Below are 23,507 nucleotides of genomic sequence, written 5' to 3' on the forward strand. Positions count from 1 at the left end.
TTTTCATTAAATTGTTCTTGGGAGTTTTTTTGGAGTATATTTTAATGTGAGAAGATAATCACTGAACTGAGGTACTTTCAAGCTATTCAGCATTATTTGGCCCATTGACTTATTGTCTCCCATTTTTTCTATTTTATTTGTCTGCATAGAATTTAAAGGTGAGGCAATACAGAAACATTACCCTATCATTGAAAATTAGTTCATTAAGGGGGGAAAAATCAATGGAAACAGTCCCAAGTTAAAACACTACTTCTCACAATAATGTGTACTGGGATTTTTTTTATATGGAATTGTAATTTTGTAAATATTTAAACCAAGCAACAAAATGGTTTAAAGCTGAAAGACTGGCCCAATGAATCAGAAAGACTATCTTAGGATAGAAACCAGTGGGTTTTGCTTCCTTGCTTCTTTCAGAGCAAGCTTAACACTAGCAGATTAAACCTCCTGAATGTTTTGACCTGTTCAATTCTTTTTCCTTCAGAAACATGTTTATTTGGTAGCTTTTGTTTATACATCAGATCATTTTTATATGGATTCCATACTTCTACACCATCAAAAAGTTATCTATCCCTTGTCCTAGAGGGGAAAAAAGACAGGTTAGAAAAACTTAGCAACATATCAACTACATCTATCAGTATATTCAATTTCAATGATGATCATGGAGAAGGATGGTGGGAGCAAAAGAAAGAGAGAGAAAGAGAGAGAGAGAGAGAGAGAGAGAGAGAGAGAGAGAGAGAGAGAGAGAGAGAGAGAGAGAGAGAGAAAGAGAGAGAGAGAAAAAGAGAGAGAGAGAGAGAGAGCATTTCTCTTATCTTTTGTTCAAACTTGGTTGTTAAAATTACGTAGTATTCAGATTTGTTTTTCTGAGATAACTGTTCTTTTTATTTATATTGTTATAGTGTTACATGTGTGTGTATGTGTTAATATATACATATGTACACACATATATGTTCTGCCTACCTTCCTCTATATTGGTTCATTTCAGTTTTTTCAGGTTTCTTTGAACTTTTCATATTCATTTGTTAAGGTTCAGCAATATTCAATTGTATTCACATACCATAGTTTGCTTATCCATTCCCTAAAGAGTGGCACTGCTCTTTGCACCTATATAGAACTACCCAAATAATCTCCAAATCTGTCTTAACACTATTTAACTAACAAGAAATCATCCAGTGTGGCACTATTGTTAATGAAACAACATAGATTAATTCTGAGAGTAACCTGTGTAAGTTAATGAATTCTCTTAAAGTTTTATGGAAACATTCTATATTTCAGTTCATATATTTAGGATATACTAGAAATACTCTTTGGTTTAATTCATGCCTACAGTCTACTTTATTTACTAAAAAATGGTTTTTTCATTTGCCAGTTGGAAAAAAAAAGTTATTTAAGAGAACCTATGAGTCCAAAAAAGCAAAGATAGATATACTGGATAAATTGTTCAAATATTAATATAAATGTTTCATAAATCTTTCCAAATTAAAAAAAAGTCTCAATCTATAGTAGGGCAATTCTTAAAATTACAATTAATTGTAAGAAATTTAAAATAATTGCATAATTTAGGTACTATTTAAAGAAGCAAAATATCAGCAGATGGAAATAATCCAAATCTCATAATTTCAACTTGAATAGACCTTTTCTTTTGCATTTTCATTGTTGTAAAAAGGCTTTTATGGGAAAAAAAAAAGAACTGATTTTTGGTATTATGAACAACAATGTACAAACTTTCATCCAATTGTTTTAAGTGAGGATAGAGAAGAATACCTATGAATTTCTCATCTGGTGTTATGAGTAGTCATAGGCAAACCATTTCAATTCAGACTAATTTAATATCCTATATGTAGAACTTCTAAGGATTAAGTTCTTATTCCCTTCTTTTATATATTAGGAAACTAAGATTCAGAGAAGTTAAGAGATTTTCCATCCTCACATACCTACTGTCAGAGGCAGCATTATAGCTCAGGTTTTCCTGATTACAAATTCAGCATTCTATCAATTTCACTGAATCACATGAATTGGGGTCTGATCTGTGAATTACATTATTAACTAATAAAATTCTCATTAACAATCTACATTAATTTTATTTTAGTCCTATTTCTCTTTGTTCATAAAGATGACAGATCACAATGTATTAAGTTATTTATAAGGGGATTATATCCTTAAAAATAGACTCATCTAAATATTTATAGTGAAGATAGCCTTGTTTTAATGACATTGATATTTATTAGTTAATCAGAGTACTTTCTTTGCCACAACTAATTTGAAATTGCAATTTTGTAATCTATGAGATTGTGAATAAAAGTGAATATCCATAATAATTCTATCAGATGGCATGGAGAAAATCTGGTTATTAGCTAGACTGGATTAAAAAAAAACTGTTAAAAAAGAAATAATGAAATACTTTTTATAATGAATCATTTCCTTATTACAGACTTGAATCTGAAGACATTTATCTTGCTATAGTCTTGCTTTTTGTTCCGAAATTGAGAAAAACATTTCCTTAAGAAAAGAGCTAAATGTAAAATAAGCAATAACAATATACTGTTTATGGATTCCTAAGGATGGATTCTTGATAGCTACACTACAAGTTTTTATTTATATAATAGCTTTTCTTCTTAGTTATAGGGAAAATAAGTTTAATTATAACTTTTGATGAAGCAAGGGGAAAGAGATGGGTTATATTAGCATAAATATGGCAGAGTATCTGAAGGTAATGGAGTTGAAATGTTTAGGACCCAAAGAGTTCCATTGTATTTTATTTATTTGAAGATTATATCTAGTCAGTCATTATGGGAGTTGTACTTTGAAAGTTGAACTGGTCTATAATTCTATAAATACTTAGGGGGCATTCAAAACGGTTGAAAACAACAACAATAACAATCCTAAACCTTTTTTTAAATTTAAGCAACTGGTTAATCTGAATAGTGGTTAATTATCAATCAGTTTGATTAAATGCAATTGGCTATCTTCAAACCAGTTTGTTTTATAGATGATCTTAAAAATAAATTTTCTTTTACTCTTAAACTCAAACATGTTCTGTCCTTCAAAATGTATAATTCCTTAAGAAGGGTACAATTAGAATTGGGATAACATAATATCTTAACAGAAAAGGATTCTTAATTTCCAAAAGATATTTATGAGTCCATTCAGTGAGAGTAAAGCAATTTGTATTGGTGAAAGGGTACTTCTCAAAATATTTGTCCCATTTCTCTCTGGTTAAAGAGTCTTCAAAAATGAAGACTAGAGTTGCTAGCACTAGATGGAGCAAAGATAAAGCTCACATTGTTAATAAATAAGGGACCTCAGTGCCATTAGCACTATATCCCCCCTTTCCAATCCAGGTAGCATTACAGAAACATATTTATGGGGAGCTGTCCAACCACAAAGTTCTTCTGGGGCAGCTGGAAGCCCACAAAGGAACTGCTCACACCAGGAGTGGGAGCATCCAACAAAATAACTCTCTATATAGACTTAGGTAATTATAAAAACTAAGGCAGAGTCTTGAATAGTTTGTACCATGGAAACCCTAAAGCAACTCATGAAAGTTAAGTGCAAGGCTCAACAGTCATTGGGCAAAAGATTCTTCTGTGACTTTTAGAGAGGGAGCTGGTCTCAAGGAGGGTCTAATGGGTTTGGATGTGAGCCAAAACTCATCTGACCTTGACCAACTGGCAACATTAGCAATACAAACCTGCATTCAATAAAATAGCCTAATATATATTTTTTCCTTGCTAAATGCTTCTAATGTGTGTGTTGTTTCACTAAATGTGCTGAAATTATATTATAGAATTATTGCTCCCCATCGAGATTTGTGCAGATAAGCTATGAATGGTATGGGGATTTCACAGTCAGCTGAATTTCGAAAAGTTTCCTAAATAAACATACCTTGGCTTTTTGGTTGGCTTCTGAAGGAAATGGCAAAAATCCAATGTAGGAAGAGGAGAAAAAAAGTTAAGATGTGTTTATTTTGGAAACTTCAGGGTGTCCCCTACTTTTATGTTACTTGTCACTGTCCAAGAAAAGAGAAGGGAAATGTTGCATATAAAGAAGTTACTTCCAACTACCTTTAGCTTTCCCATTACTTAGTCTCAGGGATCCTGTCTCCATTAAAAAAAAAAAAAATCAGCATCTAATAATATCTATCTGTCTAATCTACCTAATCTTTCTCTCTCTCTCTCTCTCTCTCTCTCTCTCTCTCTCTCTCTCTCTCTCTCTCTCATTTATCGACATATTTTATAATCACTCCCCTATGTGGTAGGAAAAAATTGTTTGTTTTTTTTCTTTTTTAAATATAGTAGTTATTGCCTTTATTTTCTCGAGTTTCTGGTTAAAAGGGAGATCCATGAACAACATTGCTGAGACTCATAGTTCAGAAGAACGAGTCTAACTCAACTTTCCTTTTTCTCTGATTTTTGGTGGCAGGACCTTTTCAAGTTGGTCTCTTTCTTACTTTTCCACTTTACGCTTGCTTCTTCGTTCCCCTTTCCTCCCCCACTTTGCTGTTGCTTCAGGCTCCTCTTTGGCCGCTCCTCCCCTTTCGTCCCACCCCTTTCTCGTGCTAACCCCTCCTCCAAGTTTAGTCAGTGGCTTGAAACTTTTAAAAAGCTCTCTGTGCTCCAAGTTACAAAAAGGCTTTTACGAGGTATCAGCACTTTTCTTTCATTAGAGTGAAGGAGGGAGGAAAGGACAAAACGGCAGCAGACTTTTAAACTTTAAATAGACAGGTCTGAGTGCCTGAACTGGCTTTTCCATTTTATTTCAGTCTCCAAAGAGTTCAATCATTTGCTTGGGCTGCATCACTCCTTTTAAGCAAAAAAGTAAGTTTTAAAGAAAAAAAACTTTACTTATCTTCTTTCTCTTTAAGTAAAACTTTTCTAAAGTTTGTAGATACTTGAAATTTTCGTATTTAAGTAAAGAACTGCAAATAGTATGGTGAATGAAATGGACTTCCTTTGTTTTGTTTTGATTTTTAAATTGACTTTCGAATATCCTGATTTTCTTTTGAGAGTTTAAAAAGTTTTGTGAGTTAATGCTGCAACAGGTAAAATATTGTTCAGAACCCTCTGCTAGGGTTCTGAATCTGGAAAGGGGTAACTGATTGTGGGGTGTTCCAGAATATACATGTGTGTACACAAATGTGTAATAATATGCTATCGGTCTGTAAAAGTGTAATTTTACTTTGATTCTTAAAATAGTTTAGGTGTGTTTCAGTTGGAGGGAAATGGGGGAGGGAGGGTGCTCACGGACAGCATCTTTAGAATTAGGGCTTTCTCTCTTCTGCTTTCAATCTGTCTTCTTCACATTGTACTTTCATATGGAAATCTTGATTACTTTATAATAGCCTATATAGAGCTCGCTTCTTAATTAGGAGCGTGGTTAAGATCTTGCTAACACGGATCCGGTGACTTGCACGTGGTCTCTCCGTGAAATTTCTGCTTTTTTAAAAAACCGGATGGATAGACCCCAAATGGGATTTTTCTTTTTCTTTTCTTTTCGTTTCTTTTCTTTTTTTTTTTAATGACTTTATATAAGTTATTCTCTTGTTTCTCAACTCCTATGAGAACTCTTGTAGTGAGGAAAGATTTGAAGGGAAAGCCTCTTTCCTGTGCTTTCCCACCACGTTGGCAATTTGTGGGAAAGGAAGTCCTCTCAGTGGCTGGTGTGTGTTTGCTGATTATCTCAAAAGCGGGGAGAACCTTCTCCTTCATGTGCCTATCAGTGATACTCCCAAGTACCAATAAGACTTAGGAGAAAGAAAAGGAAAAGAGTGATTCTTAACCAGCATCTTACAAAGGTCTGCCTTTTCTGAAACCTGAAGCAGATTCCTGGACGCTTGGAAGGGTTTCCCCATTGTTATTGTTGCCTGAGTTCTTGCCAGGAATAGAAGATTCAGCCAATGTTGTCAAAGGAGATTCAATTAAAAATATATTCTCTTATTGACATAACACATGTTCTGTTGTTCAGAAATGCAAAAATGTAATTCTGTGCCCGGTGAGGATTTTCTCTCTCTTGTCTTAATCCGAAATCTAAAGCAATTAGTTTAACTCCTTAAAGTAGGTCCTGCTATATGTAGTAAAAAAGGATGAAAAATAAACCCAAAAAAGGAATTTCTCCTCAAGCAGCTTCTGTATTTGAAAGGAGAATATTAAATAAAAAGAGTTTGAGAGAAAAAGAAAAGGAAAACTCTTGTGAGTAGTGACTTGTGTCTCAGATTCCAATGTGTGTGTGATGAGGTGCATATCAGAAGCAACAAGAGTTCTGCCATCTTAACATCTGGATTGATTACCATAAAACAGAACTCCTGAAAAAAATTGGATTTTAAAATGTTTACAGAATTGTTGCTTTCAAAGCAATCCCTAGTAAAAATGTCCCTGCTGACCCAAGTCTATTCACACACACACAAAAAAAAGAGTAGTAAGTAGGCAGGGAACAAATTTTGAATTACTGGAAGAGAAGGAAACAATAGATTCAGTTAATCTTGTCACTCTCTGTCCTGGTAGGCATATGTAGTCTTTCTTCTTTCTAATATTCAGAATATGAAGATACCCTTATGACTTTAGAAATCAGTACAAGTTAGGTATTATGATAAAACATGAGTAAATAGCTTTTATCTTGAAGAGACCTTAAATTTTTTTTAGGGCTTCTATGAACATCTCTGAGATTGAGGTGAGACAGTGAAGAAACGGAGATATTTCTGAGAGAAGGAAAGAATGTACACCACTCAAATCCAATCCAACCTTATCCTGGGATGATTAAACTGCTGTCTCTTTGATTGTGCTTAATTAAATATTGACTAAATTTTATATTTGTCCAGCCCTGTACTAGGTGAATCTTACAAATCTATCTTGCTGCAATTCTCTCTCTAACCAGTTCTGCTGTATCTATAAGTACATATACATGTATGTTTCTTTGTTTCAAACCCAGTTTGTTGGGGAGTGAGGGTTTAGAGTAATGGTAAGGAGACATTTATCTGTACCTTAGAAATTTTAGTATCAAAAACAAGCTTCTAGTTTGGGAATGGATTTCATCTATTTTGCACCAATCTTTAATGAGAAAAAGAAAAAAAAATATTGGTCTAGAAATATGTAAGCTTTCCTAATTTGTGATTTATATTTAATGCTTGATATTGTACAGACAAAATTCCTATGTAATGGAGAATTCCCCCATCTCCCTATCCTCCCAAATCACCTTTCATTTAACCACTCCCTGAAAAAGACAACCATATATATATATATGTATATATATATATATATATATAGTAAAGATGTAGAAGTAGGAGGGAATCAGAGCTCACTTGTTCCAACTCTTTCATTTTACAAGTGAGGAAGCTGGGAGGGAGGTGAAGATGAGGTGGCTGGTCCCAGGTCAGAAGAAATGTAGATGGCAGAATTAGGGTTTCTACTATTCTTTCAGATAGGTTACCCTTAGAAGCCAAGAAGAGATTTGTTAGTTTAGCCCAAAGGGAGGATTATTTTCCTTAATCAATCAATTTTTAAGTTTGCCATAGCACATATCAGACACTGTGCTATATGGTGGTGTGGTGGTGGTGGTACATGTACCTAATTATGACTATGTATGTATGTGTGTGTGTGTGTGTGTGTATAAATACATACATATATACACACATACAGAGAGAGACAGGGATAGAATGAGATATAGAGAAAGAATAAGAGAGACAGAAAAAGAAAGAAAATGTATAAATTCTTAGGGCAAAATATCCAAAATATTGAACTAAGGACAGTATTTATCTTATCTCTCTATCAATTATCTATCTTATGAAAAAGCAATGCACTGATTATTAAAGTATATCATATTGCCAAGTGAGGAGTGCTTTTACTTCCTAATTGTGTATGTAACTACCTTTTGCTTTTTTTTTTTTTTTTTTTTTTTTTTTTTGCAAGAAGCAAAGGGGGAAGGGAACAAAATGTATTCAAAGTACTTTTCTTGTATTTTCAATACAATTTAAAAATGTTTCAGGTTTTCCTGAAGTCTTCTGAAGTTTATTGAGAAAGTAATCCCTATCTCCTTACTTCACCTTTTACATCTGCTTTTCCTCAGATGTTGGGCATCCTTTGGGGAAAGCCAGGATTCAAAGAGATTGGAGATTTTCTCTAATCATTCTCTATTCTCTCTTCTTGGCTTTTTGAGTTGTTTTATTGTTTTAAATCTGCTTTAAATTCTGGCACAGACATATAGGAATGTGAAGAAGTACCAGAGTTCTTGGCACATTTCATTCCATTGACTAGTTGAAAACTATCCATGGCTATAAAATAAAGGTGCTTTGTGGGTAGTATAACCCTTAGCCTGTGAGGGGGGTGGTAGGAAGGAGAGCAAATGATAAATAAAATCTCTCTCTTCCTCCCTTTTTCTTTATTACCTATTTTTCATAGTCTTTTTCAAGATCCCATTTGAGCATTAATGCCCATACCTACACACATACATGCATAGATACATGCATATACATACTCACATCCACCATATTTAGCAAGTGAAGACTAAAGTAGTTTGCTCATGTATCAGATTAATGTCCTCATCCTAACTGGATGATGAATCACTATATCACACAAAGCACTTCAAATTTTCCTTTTTTCAGTAAATTTGTGATTATTTTCTGAATGAATTTCATTATTTCAAGAATTCTTTACTTTGCCTTTATAGGATAAGTTATGCTTGTCTTTTGTCTTAAAGGTAGAGGCAATTTTTTGCTGTACTTTTTATCCCTAATCCTTGGTACATATAATTCCTTAATAAATGATTCTTGTAATTTTCATTAAACCAAATTGTATTAGTCATGAAAGATCTTTACCCATTTTTCTCTTTATTTTTAAACTTCCTTAGCTTTTTAAAACATTTCTGATAAAAATGATAGTTGTGGAATACTTCTGTCAAAAGGTTGCCAACACACCAAACGATTATTCATTTTCAGTAGATTGTATTGACAAAGATTGAGCTAACTATTGGATGGCAGATTTATTGTGCAATTTAAGAATTTCCGTAGTCCTCCAAATAGGATCACAGAATTGTAGACTTTATGGTTGGAGTTCATCAAATTCAACTTTTTAACGGATGAAGTAACTGAGACTCAAAGATATTCAGTGGGCTTGCCCCCAGTCACCAGGCCTGTAAGCAGCAAGCTGAGTTGAATTGTTGCTCATCCTTCATTGTTTCTTTGCCTATATCTTATACAGACACTTATGCCAGTTATTTGATTCATATAATTTATTTAATTCACATAATTCATTCACAGAAAACATTACCTCATCATTTCTTTTTCTGTATATCTCTAATCAAGAATTTCCTAGTATAACAATATTATGCAGTTAAAGGTCCCCAAGGAGTATCTTAAAAAACAAAAGGAAAGGAAAAAAAGTACTACCATAAGAAAAACTCTTTAATTCAGTTTCTTAAGCATTTTTTAAATCATGGACTTCTTGGGAATCTTGTTTAATCTATAGACCTTTTCTCAGAATAATACTTTTAAATGCATAAAATAAAATTCATAGGGACTGCAAATCAAACCTATTATATTGTTAGCAAAATAGTTTCTTTAAAAAAAAAAAAAAAGGTCAAGAACCCTCAGTTAAGGACTCTTGTTGAAGTCATATTTTTTAATGTTATTTTTTATTTCTTCCTTCCTAAGGAAATGACACCAAATTTAGAAAAGAAATATTTAGAAGTTCTATTCTAAAGAAAGAAGAAAATAGTTTGTGCCTAATTGGTACATTTATGAGAGTGCTATGGGTGTGTCTAGATGTTAAACCGAGTCAATTCAGTATGGAAAACATCAGACAAATTAGTGAGAAGCTTAGTATGTTAGTACTAGACAGGATTTATAAGATCACCTAGGTATAATTTTTCATTTTACAGATGAGGAAACTAAGGCCTACCAAAATTAAGTGACAATTACCAAGTATGCTAGGGTAACGTGGCTAGTTAGTGACAGAGTTAGGCCTGTACTCTGTAGTCAGATTTTCCTTTTGCTCCATCAGGCTTGTTGTACACTTTGTATAGAAAATAACTGATTAAATGTTTCAAGTTTTTTTTTTTTTTTCTTTTGCTGGCTTCATTTTGAAGGAGAGAAACCACCATTACTACCTCTTCCACCCCCACCCCACCCCTTTTATATCTAGCTTTGCTTTTTTGGTCATTAGACCTAATATGAGAATAACTATCAACCTTTGCTGGGAGCATTGGGTCAGTAGACTGCACTCAAAAGAGAAAGACTACTTGCATGTAACCACCATTTAGGCCCTGAATTTGCCCCATCCATTTTCTTGCTTCTATTACTATTTCCATTCTTCATCAGGTTAATGCTAATGGGTGTAGGTATAGTCTCTGTACTTGTGTTAAGGTAGGCAGTGATTTTTACCTATTTCCTCCATATTTCCTATAATCATCTAATAAAGCTTTTGTGGAGGTAAACACCTCCGTTAAAGGAGTTGTGGAATAGCTAACTCCAGTTTGTATAAGAGATTTTAAAGGCAATTCAGCTGTTAAGAGTAAAAGATCATCCACTAAATTGGGACACCTGCAGAAATGTAAAAGACTATTTTTTAAAATCAAAGATATAAGGATATCAGGAAATGAAAATTCTAATGCAGATATGGATGCCCAGAAAGGGAAAGAGGCTCACTGAAATGTGACACAATATTGAACCCAGAGCCCCTGATTCCAAATCCTAGGCTTTCCATAAATTAAGCTGTTTCCACATATATGTTTAAACAAATTTATAAGCTTAAACCACCACATATCATTTTAAATGTTATGTAGTCAACTACAACCAAATTTCAAAGCTATGATTCTGTAAACAATAAAAAGATGAGAAATTCTAAGATGAATTTGCAAATATGTTATAGAACATGACAAATTTGGAGCATTATATCTGATTATATTAATGCTCCAGATCTGGAGTTAAAGACAATGTACTTATGACATGAATAATAATATCATTTCTTAATTGTCCTTTCAGCTTGTAATAACATTATTATCAAACTTGATAGTACTTCAGAGTGAAGCAGTGAAACTCTACTGATCCAAATTTTAAAAATCATTATAAACTTAATTAATAAAGTCAGGAAGTTCTCTATTGAAAAAAGCTTAGTTGAAGTTGGGTTCCATCATCAGCTCAAGTATATATGTAAGTAATAAATGCTTTTGAAACACTTTTAAATTAGGTTTTTTGATTTGTTTCATAGGATCATAGGTTTTGAGATAAAGGAGATCTGAAATGTCATCAAATTCAAATCCCTCCCTTTCCAAATGAGAAAAATGAGGTTTAGATTTAATAATTTGTACAAAGGCACACAATAGAGACAGGATTTGATCAATCATGAGCAACTCTTTGTGAGCCCATTTGGGGTCTTGGTGAAGATACTGGAATGGTTTGCCATTTCCTTCTGCAACTCATTTTATCATTGAGGAATGGAGTCAAAGAGGATTAAGTGACTGGCCCAGAGTTACACAGATAGTAAAGTATCTGAAGTTAGGTTTGAACTTAGGAAGATGAGTCTTCCTGACTTGAGGCTCACACCCTATCCACTGTGCTCCCTGGCTGCCCCCATTTTCTAATATAACTCAATTAATAAATGTGTGTGTGTGTGTGTGTGTGTGTGTGTGTGTGTAATTATAAATAGCAGGAAAAAATATCCCAATTATTTGCCAAATGTTTCTTAAGTGTATAGAAATGTCCCACAATCTTTTTTTAAGCATTGTCTTTTAGAAACAATTTGATCTGGGATCAGGGAATTATGACATTTAAAGAAGAGTTTTGTGGTTCTGACTTTTAGTTTTATCATAGCAAATGTCCTTGCACTATAATCTTTTTGTATTTATGTTCTTTTCTAAAGGGCACAGATGATTCTCCCTTGCTTTTCTTGATAAACCCATTTTGCAGTCTAGGAATTTAACTTCCAGAATTTTTTCTTTCTGTCTTACCACATTCAATTGTTATTTCAAATAGTAAAAAGGCTAAGAAATTAGAATTAAAAGAGGCCTTAAAGAAGGCTCTTGTAGAAGGGGAAAGTGGAACACCTGAAATAAAGAGCTTCACTATCAAAATATGGAGAATTTAGTTGCTTTGGGAGGAAAAAGCTTCACTTTCAAAATAAAGAATATAGCTGCTTTGGGAATCTTGTTCTCTTTCTCTTCAAGCCTGTCCACTCCTTAACTCCCTTCTGAATATGTTAAGTGAAGAAACTCTTGGGAATCATAGTTTGTTGACTTTGGGATTTGCTTCTGTTTTCAAGGGGCCAAAGAAAGTATAATTTGGGGCTTGAGGCTTTTTGGTATTTGTATTTTTCACAGGGTACCATCTATGACTATGAAAGGTAACCTAACAAATGTGTACCAAAATAATTTAGTTAGCTCTACCAATTGAATATTTGTCTCTTACAAAGAGTTTGCTTAAACCAGTTAATTTCAAAATTCAATCCACAAATATAGCCCTGGTTCAGGATCTAGAAAGCAAAAGAAAAAAAAAATTACATTCCTATCTCTATTAACTTCCTGTATAATTAAGCATCAGTCACTCTCTCTGGGCTTTGGTCACTCTGTATAAAATAAAGATTCCATCTGTCACTTACTGTGGACTTAATGAGATATGATCTATAAAAGGATTTTAATATAAAATAATTTTAGGGTTCAACATTTTTTTCAACAAAGGCTTAGAGTAAGGAAGATACCATCAGGAGAACAAACTAACATGATTAATCTCTACAAGTAGGGAAAAGTGAATAATGATAGATGGATGCAATATTTAGGAGTTATCTTTTGCTAATTTTGCTACCTGTAGTGGTGAGTCACATGGATTAATGTCCATTGCCTTCAAATTTTCTGATAGTCTCTTAGTGATAATGATGGGTGTGTACATATTGCAGGAAATTAGGTGATTAAACTGATAAGTAATATTTCACTACTAGATTAGATTATGTCTCTGATAAATATATATAACTCATTAAATTCAAATGGAAGTTATTTGGGTGCAAACCCATTATTTTGCACATTTTGTTTGTGGATACAACTTTAAAGAAATTGCTAGCCAGAGAATTATCCAAACATTGAATTAATTTCCTCTGGCACTCACTATTAGGACTTTTGTAGAGTGTCAGAACAAAATTGGAAGGATTTAAAATGTGACACTATGTATGTTCTTCCATACTAGACTAATGTGAACAAACGATTCCATGTGATCCATGATTATTTAAAAGCCCCTTTGGATTTTTCATTTGATGTAGTCTCTGTTGCTATTTGCCATAAGCATCTTTGAAAACTTATTAAACTTTGAATAATTATATAAAACACTGACTAGTTAAAATTATTACTCATGAACTTCTGATTACGTGCAAAATCTGTCTTAAACTTTTTTTAACTGAATGATTATGGTGCAATATATAAAAGCATTTGTTAATTATTCAGAGTTTACAAATATACCTCATTGGATATTTTCCTGAAATTTTGAAGTCAATCACCCAAGACTTCTATTTTTCTGAGCAAAAGCAGATGGCATTGACAAAAAAAAAATTGCAAACTTTTGGGAATAGAATTAGGGCCAATTTACACATCATCACATAGAAACTCACTGCTGTCTTCTAACATTGATGCAAAAAATCCTTTTCTGTTCATATGAACCTAGTCAATTATGTTTCTAATTCATAACCTAGTATTTCTCTTCAATAGGTAATTAATTTTTTCTCTACAAGATTTGTCTATCAACACTGAGTTTCTCTTCCTTGACTTCCTTTCTTCCCTCACTTTATATTTAACTATTAGATATAGTAATATACTGTATTATGTATTATATATTTTAAATGGTAATATAGTAATAACGATTGTAATACAATCTTTCTTGACCCCCTTCTTTTCCCAGATAAGACTATCCACTGACCTCTTTGTTTGCCTGAAACTTTTAGAGCTATTCTCCTAAAACCATTTCATTGTCCAAACTTCCTCTCCTCTCAGAATCAAACAGACCTAAATGTGTCCATGGAAACTAAAAGAATTAAAGTACCTCTTATATGTGTGGAGCTTTGACCTATTCTCTCCCATTCTAGGATTTTTTTTTTTTTTTTTTTTTTTTTTTTTTTTGGTGATAGCCTGCAGGCTTTTAGTACAGATTCTCCTTTGAAAAACAGTTAAGTAGAAGATCTATCATACCTACATATACAGCAGCTTCCTTGTTCTAGTCTCTTCCTTATGTTCTATCCAGGAAATCCTAAGATAAATGCCTATTCTGGGTCACATGACACATGTATCCATAAGGTATAGCTTTTATGTCCTTGAAGAGAGTGAGGGGGAAGGGTATTTGCCACTCCAGCTATGGTTAAGCAGCAGATACCATTACATGAAAATATGGGGCAAGAAAAATTGAGTTTATTGTTCACTTATGTTTTGTGAACTTTTATTTAAAAATTCTTATGATTATAAACAAATATCATCTAATCTTAATTTTAGTAGTATTTCTATATCATGTATTTAGAATTAGAAAAGACATTAAAGGTTCTCTAGTTGAATCCACTAATTATGAGGAAACAGAGGTTAAATGACATATCCAAGGTAACACAAAAATTAAATGGTCTATTTGAACTTTTATTGAATCCAATTACTTTTATCCAATAGTTGTTTCACTGCTCTTAGCATCTCTCAAATTAAAAATAATTTTTTTGAGGATAGGGTTTTTATTAATGTGTATCCTTAATATCTAGCATATATAAGGAGTTTAATCTTTTCTAGATTTAATTATCAATACATTAGTGAGACTCTAGAATTTTATTTTGATTTAAAAATATTAAGTTTTCCTTTTACTACTTCACCATCCTCTCACAAAACCTGTATTTATTTACTTCTGTTATTAATTTGACTACACCACTCATTCTCTGACCTATTGTCCTTCTTTCCTTACTTTTGCCAAAATAGATTCCTTGACTAGACCTGAAATAATTTTTCACTGTCCACCAAACTTGAATCCTCATCTCATTCACATAGTCCCTTCTTTTAGAATGACAGTGATAGAAATATCAAAGAACGGTTTCTCCTTTGCATTAACTAGCTTAAAACAGTTATATTAATTCTGGTCCTATATGCCAAATAAGAAATGACTAGACATTATTCTCTTCTAGTTCCCACCTCCTCTGCCTTAATTTTACCTTTGTTGTTGTTGTTGTTGTTGTTGTTGTTATTTTCTCTAGCTGATAGCTTTTTGTCTGACAAGGCTGTTGGTATTGACATTCTGGAGTCTGATTCAGAGGATCATAGATCATAGATTTTGAACGAGAAGTCACAAATGTAATCAAGTAAAATCTCCTTTTAAAAATGAAAAAATCAAAGCTCAGAACAATTAAATACCTTGCCCATGATCAATTAACATCAGATTTGTGCTGGATGTTTGATCATCTATCTACACACTGGTTTCATTGGTCCTAAGTCCTTAGTGAAAAGAATTTAGGAGTGAGAGAGGAATCTTTAGTATACATTTTCCTTCTCTCCATCCCTCAATTGAGACTCAGTTAAGCTTGTCTTCAGGAGGCCTTTTGCTTCCTTCTCCTCACCCTAAACTTGATGATGGTAAATCAAGAGTGGTTCTTTTATTTTTTCCTGGCTTCAAAATAATAAATATTTATTCTTTTCTAGGCTTCAAAGGTATTTCCTCCTTGATTTTCAGGCATTCAGTATCTTCTTCATCCTCCTTCTAGAGATCTCAATAAATGTTCTTGGCATTCAGTCTCCTTTCATACACCCATTGTTACTTCTTGATCTACTTAAATCATAACCATAATTAAACCTTTCATTTTGCCTTTGGTGATTTTTGACTCTTCTTCTAGTCTAGTTTTAGTCTTTAGAGCTATGAGATCATGAGATTATTTCTACCATCACTCCTTCATTGAGTTGAGATTTCCTACTGCTATTCTAAACATGAAATTTCCTCTCAAAGATGATATTCTTGATCTTATTGATTTTATTGGAATGATTTTATTCACTCAAGTCCAAAGTGAGAGGAACAACTCTTTCTCATTAGTGCTAGCCAGTGAACACTGGACACATTTTTTTTCTCTTATTGTCTTTAACTGATTTTCTGTGGTTGATATCTGAATGTGAATCATTGGTTCTCATCTTTCTCCTACACCTTCCCTTTAGGAGAATGTTTCATTAACATTTAAAGTTAGAAGGAATGGGGGAAAACACTCAACTGATAGTATATATTAATAGAATTTACTCCTGTTGTTCTGACCCTTGAAGACAGGGCTGGCATAGCAGATGGGGATGTAGTTTATAAGTGAGCTATCTAGAAGAATGTTACAAATCACATCTGTCACAATAAGTGTACTTAAAAATGTTAATTTCCCAGAAAGAGAGAGAGAAAAGGCTGAATCTGGTATTTTTGTGGAAAAACGAATCTAAAGTTAATCCTTTTACTACTACTTCTTCCCACTTAAATGCTAAAATCACATCTTTTTCCATTTAGTAAAATATGATGTACAAGAAGTATATTCTTTTATAGCGGTTATATACAAATGTGTCAAACTAGAACATTTCATTGGATTTTTCTTCCTTTCTGTTCAAAGAGAAGCCATCTGTGTCACATTATTGATACTCTTTAGCCAATAAAAATGAAATAGACATTAGAATCATTGGGTATATTCACAATGTGCTTAGAGTTCCCTGGTAAGGCCATAGTGATATATAAAGATAGATATGTGTATATGTGTGTGTGTGTGCATGTATATGCACATGTGTGTGCATATAATCTGTATCTACAGTGAAATATATTTTGATAAAAGAAGCCTGGTAGTATGAAAGAAAGATATTTTATTTGGAGTCATCATATAAACTTGAATCTAAGTTCAGCTACTTTTTTGAAAAATATTAGTCAACTACAAATCTGTACCTCAGTTCCCTCACCTATTAAGTGAGTTATTTCTCTTTAAATCCTATGATCTTATACATTGAAACTATAGATCAATAAATAGTTGTCTCTATGCTTTGATACCAATCTATAGAATAGAAGTAGTTAACTTTATATTTAGCCCCTCCTAAATAATAACAAACACTGCTCTTATTTATCAAATTGATAAGATAGACACAGAACAAATTACTTTTCAAGTCACATGGCAAAATGTGGAACTAAATGATATACCTTAATCCAATATTCTGTAGAATTAAAAAACATTTAAAAACAATATTTGTTGTTGTACAATCATGTTAATAGTCTAACTTTTTATCTTCTTGTCTGGATTTTTCCTGGCAAAGATACTGTAGTGATTTGCCATTTCTTCCTCCAGCTCATTTTATAGATGGGAAACTAAGACAAATGGTGTTAAGTGACTTGTCCAAGATCATATAGCTAATAAATGTCTGAGGCTAAATTTGAATTCTACTCTTCCTCACTCTAATCCCAGCACTCTAGCCATTGTCCTATCAAATCACCATAAATAGTGCAGTGTTTTTTTTTTAGTGAACTTGATAAAATGCTGGACCTGAAGTTTGGCAGATCTGAGTTCAAACCTAATCTCAATATTATGTGTAACTTTAACATCATTTAATTTCTCTCTGTTCTAGTTTCTTCATCTGTAAAATGGGTGTAATAGTAATATCTACTTTCCAGGATTGTGATCAGGATAAAATGAAAAAATCATATTTCTAGCTTTTTGCAAATCTTAAAACATCCTGTAAGTGCTAGTTATTGTTATTATTATTTAAATTCATTAGTTTCAGTAAATAAATTATGTTTTTTTGTTTTGTTTTGTTTTTCAGAGAGGCATAATGACATAGCGGGTAGTTTTCCCTTGAACTCAGGAAATCCTGAGTTCAAGATCTACTTCTGGTATCTATTACTTGTGTAACTATGATTAGGTTACTTAAACTCTAAATGTCCCAGGTAACAAACACTTTAAGGTTTATAGTCAATCTACTTTTATCAGAGGAGTACTTCCATGCTTTACCTGACTTTCCTAAAACTGATTTCTTCTTTTTAAAATGTGATGTAAAAGTATTTTGTACTTTTGGGGGGAAGAATAGTATGAAAATTTGAAATGAAATTTTCTATAGTTTCCATGATCCTTGATTAATTATATTTTAGATTTTTAAAAAAACTTTTATAACTTTTATATAATTTTATATAATTCTGTTTGAGCAATTGAATAAATATGATTAATTTTTTGTTTTGCTTTGGTTTTTAGACAACAGCCAGGTAACATGGGGGATTGGAGTGCCTTAGGCAAACTCCTCGACAAAGTTCAAGCCTATTCTACTGCTGGAGGGAAAGTGTGGCTCTCTGTCCTCTTCATTTTCCGAATCTTGCTGTTGGGAACTGCAGTTGAATCAGCCTGGGGTGATGAACAATCTGCTTTTCGATGTAATACTCAGCAACCAGGTTGTGAAAATGTATGTTATGATAAATCCTTTCCAATCTCTCATGTGCGTTTTTGGGTTCTGCAAATCATCTTTGTGTCTGTGCCAACTCTTTTGTACCTGGCTCACGTGTTCTATGTGATGCGAAAAGAAGAAAAGTTGAACAAGAAAGAGGAGGAGCTGAAAGTCGCTCAAACTGATGGTGCCAATGTGGATATGCACTTGAAACAAATTGAAATAAAGAAATTCAAATATGGAATTGAAGAACATGGCAAAGTGAAAATGCGTGGAGGGTTGCTCCGGACATACATCATCAGCATTCTTTTTAAGTCTGTTTTTGAGGTGGCCTTCCTGCTGATTCAATGGTACATCTATGGCTTCAGCTTGAATGCTGTCTATACTTGCAAGAGAGATCCCTGCCCTCATCAAGTGGATTGTTTCCTCTCCCGTCCCACAGAGAAAACCATCTTCATTATCTTCATGTTGGTTGTGTCTTTGGTATCCCTTGCCTTAAATATCATTGAGCTATTCTATGTGTTCTTTAAGGGTGTCAAGGATCGTGTGAAGGGAAAAAGTGACCCTTACCACGCTCCAGCTGGCCCACTGAGTCCCAGCAAAGATTGTGGATCTCCCAAATATGCTTATTTCAATGGCTGTTCTTCCCCAACTGCTCCCTTGTCACCAATGTCTCCTCCAGGGTATAAGCTTGTTACTGGAGATCGAAACAATTCTTCTTGCCGTAATTACAATAAGCAAGCCAGTGAGCAAAACTGGGCCAACTATAGTGCTGAGCAGAATAGAATGGGCCAGGCTGGAAGCACCATCTCTAATTCACATGCCCAGCCTTTTGATTTTCCAGATGATAATCAGAATTCAAAAAAACTAGCAGCAGGGCATGAGCTACAACCGCTTGCCATTGTGGACCAAAGGCCTTCCAGTAGAGCCAGCAGCAGGGCCAGCAGTAGACCTCGGCCTGATGATCTGGAGATCTAACTCTCTATAACAACAGTATTGTAGTTAAAAATGGTGCATTGGGATGTGCATCCTAGATGTTCTTTTTGTTCTCGTGGAGGAGGTACTTAATAGCCTCAAGCAGGAGGCTTCACAAACACAAAGACTTTTATAATACTTGGGTTCTTTGGGTGGATATGGGAGGGAGGATGAGAGAGGCACAAGGTATTTAAAGTAGTTGATTCAGAGAATTTAAATAGAAAGAAAGAAAAGAAAGAAGAAAGGAATGAAAGAAGGAAGGAAGGAAGGGGAAAAGATTAACCAGTGCATAGGTAGGGTTTTTTTTTTGTTGTTGTTTTTGTTTTGTTTTGTTTTCTTTCTTTTTTTTTTTTCTCCATAGAAAGGTTTTATATGTGTGTTTGAAAAGTGTTGGTTGCTAAATAATTTTCTGTTTAACTAAGAAATCACTTCTGACAGGATAAAATGCTGCCTGAATATTATGTAATTTCTTTTGAACAAGTTAAAGACGTAGGATTGTCCTTTATTGTTTCCCTGTTCAGAACATTCCATTGTTAAAATTTGCACTTTGAAGGTAAGCTTCTTAGATCTGATCCTTTAGGTTTCAATGAATTTGAACCAAAAATCGTATATCCTTTGAATCAACTAAAATTTCAGACGAGGCCCACCAAAAAAGTCATTTTCCGTATATACATGTAGATCATTCAGCCAGGTAAAAATTTTTCCATGTTGGACATATATTGGATTTTTTTATATACCTATTTTTCTTATCACTACCATCACATATAAAACCTCATTTCTAAATCACTTTTCGCACCCTTTTGTTCCTATAAGACAATCTTAAAACAGTTTGGCTACCACTTGCAAATTACAAATTGGAGTCAGGGAGTCAAACCATATTAATTTTGGGAAAATCACGTGTGTCTCTGTATGTATGTACATGTATGTGTGTGTTTATTAGAGTGCATTTTGAAATCCTGTATATTGATCGGTACAGGCATATACAGTGTGGAATCACAAGCACAGGCAGAAAAATAATGCACACACAGCATGCTCCGAATTGAACTTTTCTCATGGATTTTGTGGTGTGGGCCAATATGGTGTTTACATGATATAATTCCTGCTGTGCAAGAAAAGCACATCTTAGTCTTTTTTTTTTTTTTTTTTTTAATTCTAAAACACTTTTTTCCCATGTATCCTATTATGGATACTTGTTTTGTTAATTTTTTTTTTTTTTTTAACGTAGCAGTGACACTATTGAGGGCATGGATGATTTTCTTTTTTCTGAAATGTAATCATTGATGCTTGAACAATAGAATCTTTAGTACTGTAAAAAAGCTTTAGTTATTAATGTGAGAATCTTAGAAGAATTGCTTAGAGCTGGACTATTACATGTGCCCACATGAATTTTGCAGTAACTGGTCTTTTTTTGGTTCTTCCTTATTCCATTCATACAACTGAACAGGATTAGTTGTCATTGTGCATTCTTTTTGAGGTGGATAGTTCAATCTCTGGGGGAAGAGGGGGTGTTTGTTCAGAAATTTTGACTTTGCACTTACATTTTGCTTGGAATTCAATAGAGGCCGGAAGAAATTTTGAAAAGTAAATAAGAAACTAATTTATTTGAAATATATGCCAGAGAAATCAACCAGTTTCTTCAAATGTATTGCTTTTTCTTTTTTAGGTTATCACAGTCAAGCAGGGGAAATACTTAGCATAGTTTTCATTTTGTTGCACAACATACCTAAAACAGTTTTGTACAATCCAGCAGACTAATCTGTTTGACATTCCATGTTAAACTACTGTCATGGTCAACTTCATTGCATGTATGTAGATCTAGTCCATCAGATTCTATTTCCAGGAGTGTTCTTTAGTCAATAAAATTTTAATTTAGTATAAAACTGGTTTCATCGTTTTTGTGTGTATATATGTGTGTGTGTGTGTGTGTTTCTTATTACTTTTTAAAATTTCTTTTTGCATTTTAGGGCCCCATATCCACTGTATTATTTCAAGTTGTATATAAAAATCATATTGCCATTCAAATTCTGCTATACATTTTGAAACTCTATGGCATTTGTACCCAAAACATATATTTTATCTAAACTAAATTTTACTATGTAAACAAATTTATTTGGGTTTAAATGGATAGGGACTGGACCTGTGATGTGATTGTACTGGGAATTCTTTGGGAGAAAATTATTTTTACCAATTAAAGATGGCAACTTTTTTGAAATTTGTAATCTTTAGAAAGTTGCTTGAACACAGAGAGGTTTAATATCTTGTGCTAGATTCCACAACCAATGTATTAGAAGAAGTACTTACTTAAGCTTAGATTTTCATATTTGAGAGGCAAGCTTTCCATCTTCTATGCCATACTTTCCCTTGACTTAAAAAACAAACAAAAAACTAAAGAAATAGAATCCAAAAAAGTGGAAGACTTTTAAATTTTAAAAATTGAATTTAAGATAAATTTAAGTTAATTTTTCTAAAGGTTTTGATCATAAATTGCAGAGGTAAAAGGGACTTTAGTGATTAGTTGCTCCAACCTCATTTTTATAAGTGGGAAATTGAGTTGCAGAATGATTAGAGACTTGCTCAAAAATGATGATTTCAAATTCAAATTTAGCAAATGGTAGAGTAAGGACTTGAATTCAGATTTTCTGACTCAAAATCCCGTACTTTTGAGATATGCTGGTTGTTATCTTAAATGACATTAGTACTTAACCATTTTAGAAATGTATTCACTTTGGACTTTGAAACTTGATTCCACTACTTTATGGATTAGGGAATCTGAATGATAAGGATGCATACCTGAATTTATAGTAGCATCCTGCTACTTCAATTTCTTGTTTTTATTGAGTTGAGAACTTAATTTTTATTCATGATTGTGTTATCATTTATTTTTGTTTAAAAATAAGCTCATATCCGTGATTAAAAATCTGATCCTTTCTACTGTCTTACAGAAAAATAATGATATGATGGCATATATTTTTTTCATTACATTTAAAATGACTAAGATCAATACTAAATTATTCCAGACTACATACTAAATTCCTTCATTTAAAAAAAATTAATTTGTGTTATGTATTGACCTCTTAAAGAAACCCTCACACACTGAAAAGTTTTAGTCGTATAATGTCTTCCTGAAACACATGGGTATGTGATCCTGAAATATGATTGCTTAAACATATGTCTGACTAGGTTTACATGGTGATAAATCTGCCCAATTCCTGGATCTGTAAGATGATTTTATGAGGAAAAAACAGAAGGGTCAAGAATTTTATTATATTAGAAAGTAGTATAGTCCAATGGTGTCAAAATCAAGTAGCAATGGATCCCTTTAGGTCACATTAATTTGAAAAGATGCAATTTTTTTTTCAAACATTTCCTAATTGTGTTTTATTTGGTTAGGACCATACTTACAAGTTTTGCTGCCACTTGCCCAAGTGGGTTGTCAATTTGACTTTCTTGTACAGCTTATCACTGAGACGTTTTTTTTGAACAGCCTCTTTTGAGGCAAATGAATACACTACAATTCAAAAACAATATAGCTGAATAGAAATTAACACAAGCAACTAAATTAATAAATCCATTTTAAACAAAATGATGTGAGCTGTGATTCACAAATCAATATTTGTAACAAAATTTTGAACTTAACTCGCTATTGATAAAGTACCTGGTATGAATTCATTGATTTAAAATCCCCCATGTCCCACATGTAAGAATATAAAATAATGTTTAAAAAATAAGATTAGAAAACAGCTACACAAGTTTAGTGATTTGCCTAATATCACACAGATAAGCAAGGAAAAGCTGAATCCAGATCTCATATATTACCTATATCTCTTAGCTTCCATATTAGAAAGGATATCAGCATAACTCTGTATTCAGAAATGCTATCTTGAAAACAATTGATGTCTCCATCCTAAAGGATAATCTGTTTAAGTCAATGTAACATAATTAGTGGAATAAATCTTTACAAAGTAACTTTTCTAGAAGGCTATATCTATTGGATATAAAGCAGAGTGAATCCTTGTTGTGAAAACAAATGGGATTGATTCTCTAGAAGAAAGTGGATTGTTATCAGTGTGGGGGAAAGTAGGAGTTTTTTGTTTCTCAAATTTTTCCTTGATGTTGTAGTGATATAGATCTAGAACTTGTGGGGACCTTCAAAATAATCTAATCTTAACTTGCTT

At 33.1% G+C, this 23,507-nt stretch overlaps 1 protein-coding gene across 1 annotated transcript; it reads left to right on the forward strand.

Moving 5' to 3' along the window:
* The first annotated feature begins 4,619 nt into the window (after positions 1-4,619).
* GJA1 (gap junction protein alpha 1) lies at positions 4,620-21,212 on the forward strand. The gene is made up of 2 exons (XM_051997643.1): positions 4,620-4,817; positions 18,171-21,212. The coding sequence occupies exon 2, from the start codon at positions 18,187-18,189 to the stop codon at positions 19,333-19,335; it is 1,149 nt and encodes a 382-aa protein (XP_051853603.1). The 5' UTR covers positions 4,620-4,817; positions 18,171-18,186; the 3' UTR covers positions 19,336-21,212.
* The last annotated feature ends 2,295 nt before the right edge of the window (positions 21,213-23,507 follow it).

Source organism: Antechinus flavipes, chromosome 4, assembly GCF_016432865.1.
Source record: "Antechinus flavipes isolate AdamAnt ecotype Samford, QLD, Australia chromosome 4, AdamAnt_v2, whole genome shotgun sequence".
Classification (NCBI taxonomy): domain Eukaryota; kingdom Metazoa; phylum Chordata; class Mammalia; order Dasyuromorphia; family Dasyuridae; genus Antechinus; species Antechinus flavipes.